This window comes from Penaeus monodon, chromosome 19, assembly GCF_015228065.2.
Source record: "Penaeus monodon isolate SGIC_2016 chromosome 19, NSTDA_Pmon_1, whole genome shotgun sequence".
Taxonomy (NCBI): Eukaryota; Metazoa; Arthropoda; class Malacostraca; order Decapoda; family Penaeidae; genus Penaeus; species Penaeus monodon.
In genome coordinates, this window is record NC_051404.1 from 30590506 (window position 1) to 30591640 (window position 1135).

The window sequence follows — 1135 nt, forward strand, 5'->3', positions numbered from 1 at the left end:
CTTATATGTATATTTATAAATTGTATTTGTCAAGGGAGGAGGGAGTTCATTGTATTGGAATACTTTTGTGATGATACTATCAGAATATCTTCTTTTTTTTATAAATTACAATTTAGAGAAAATGACTTAGTCAAATCTTCACATTTCAGGTGGATTCAGATGATGAGGGATATGACCCCAAGAAGCCACAGTTGAGTGGCATGGCCAGCAAAGTAGAGGTATTGTCATATGGTCTTTAAATTGTTTTATGTAGCAAATACATTTATCTATTTATTTTTATATAATTTAAGCTGACAGAGTGTAACTGGCATATTAAATGGGCTAATACATCACAATATAAAGAATCATATTAGTCTAGAAAGTTAATCTCATATCCAATGAATGTAGTAGACATGATCATAGAGAAACATGCCACAGTATGATGTGGTAGAATAGTTGGTTCCTTTCCACACTGACTGAACCAGCTGACTCTCAGCTGAGTCACTTAAAATAGGGTGGCTGGGTTTGAACCCTAAACCTGGCAATTGCAGTGCGAGTGTTGCAGTCCTCTTTGCTCTTCACTGAACTATGCCACCTCTGTTGTAAAACTTTTATTTTTCAAATGATGTGGCTGCCACTTTTTGTTATTTCTTAAAGTTACATATATTTCTGGAAGCAAATCTAATTGCATACATCATTCTCTCATTCTCAGGTAACTCCAAGGCCTAGACGCCCAGGTGCCATACAAGCGAATACAGCTCTTATCCTTCGAGCAATGGCTGATGCACACAAATCTGTAAACAGACCATCAAGGAACTTGCCAACAAAAGCAGAGCCTGCTCAAAAAAAACAAAAGGTAGATTCATACTGTAATTGTTAGAGTTGATTGCAGTCGTGAATGTTCTTGGTTTGCACAAGTTTTTGTGATGGATTAACCATCTGAGTCATTGCTACTATTTGTATTTATTCATACCTTTTATTTTTTGTTCTTGATAATTGTTCGATAACTCTTAGTGTATTTATTCTTCTTTTCTAGGGTGAGTTGTTTACCCGAGGGTACCGTGAACGAGAACAGGCCCGCCAAAAGGACCTCCCTACTGAAGGTGAACTAAGGGTCAGAAAGATTGCCATCACAGTCCCTAATGCAACAAGGAAG

The 1135-nt window shown here is 37.0% G+C and overlaps 1 protein-coding gene across 1 annotated transcript in view; it reads left to right on the forward strand.

Moving 5' to 3' along the window:
* Nucleotides 1-1135, forward strand: part of LOC119585169 (zinc finger CCCH domain-containing protein 14-like) — a gene marked incomplete in the record, with an annotated part of 14189 nt that overhangs the window by 6874 nt on the left and 6180 nt on the right. Inside the window, 3 exon segments of the mRNA XM_037933806.1 lie at nucleotides 150-218; nucleotides 692-835; nucleotides 1016-1135. Of these exon segments, the coding sequence (XP_037789734.1) occupies nucleotides 150-218; nucleotides 692-835; nucleotides 1016-1135 (333 nt within the window).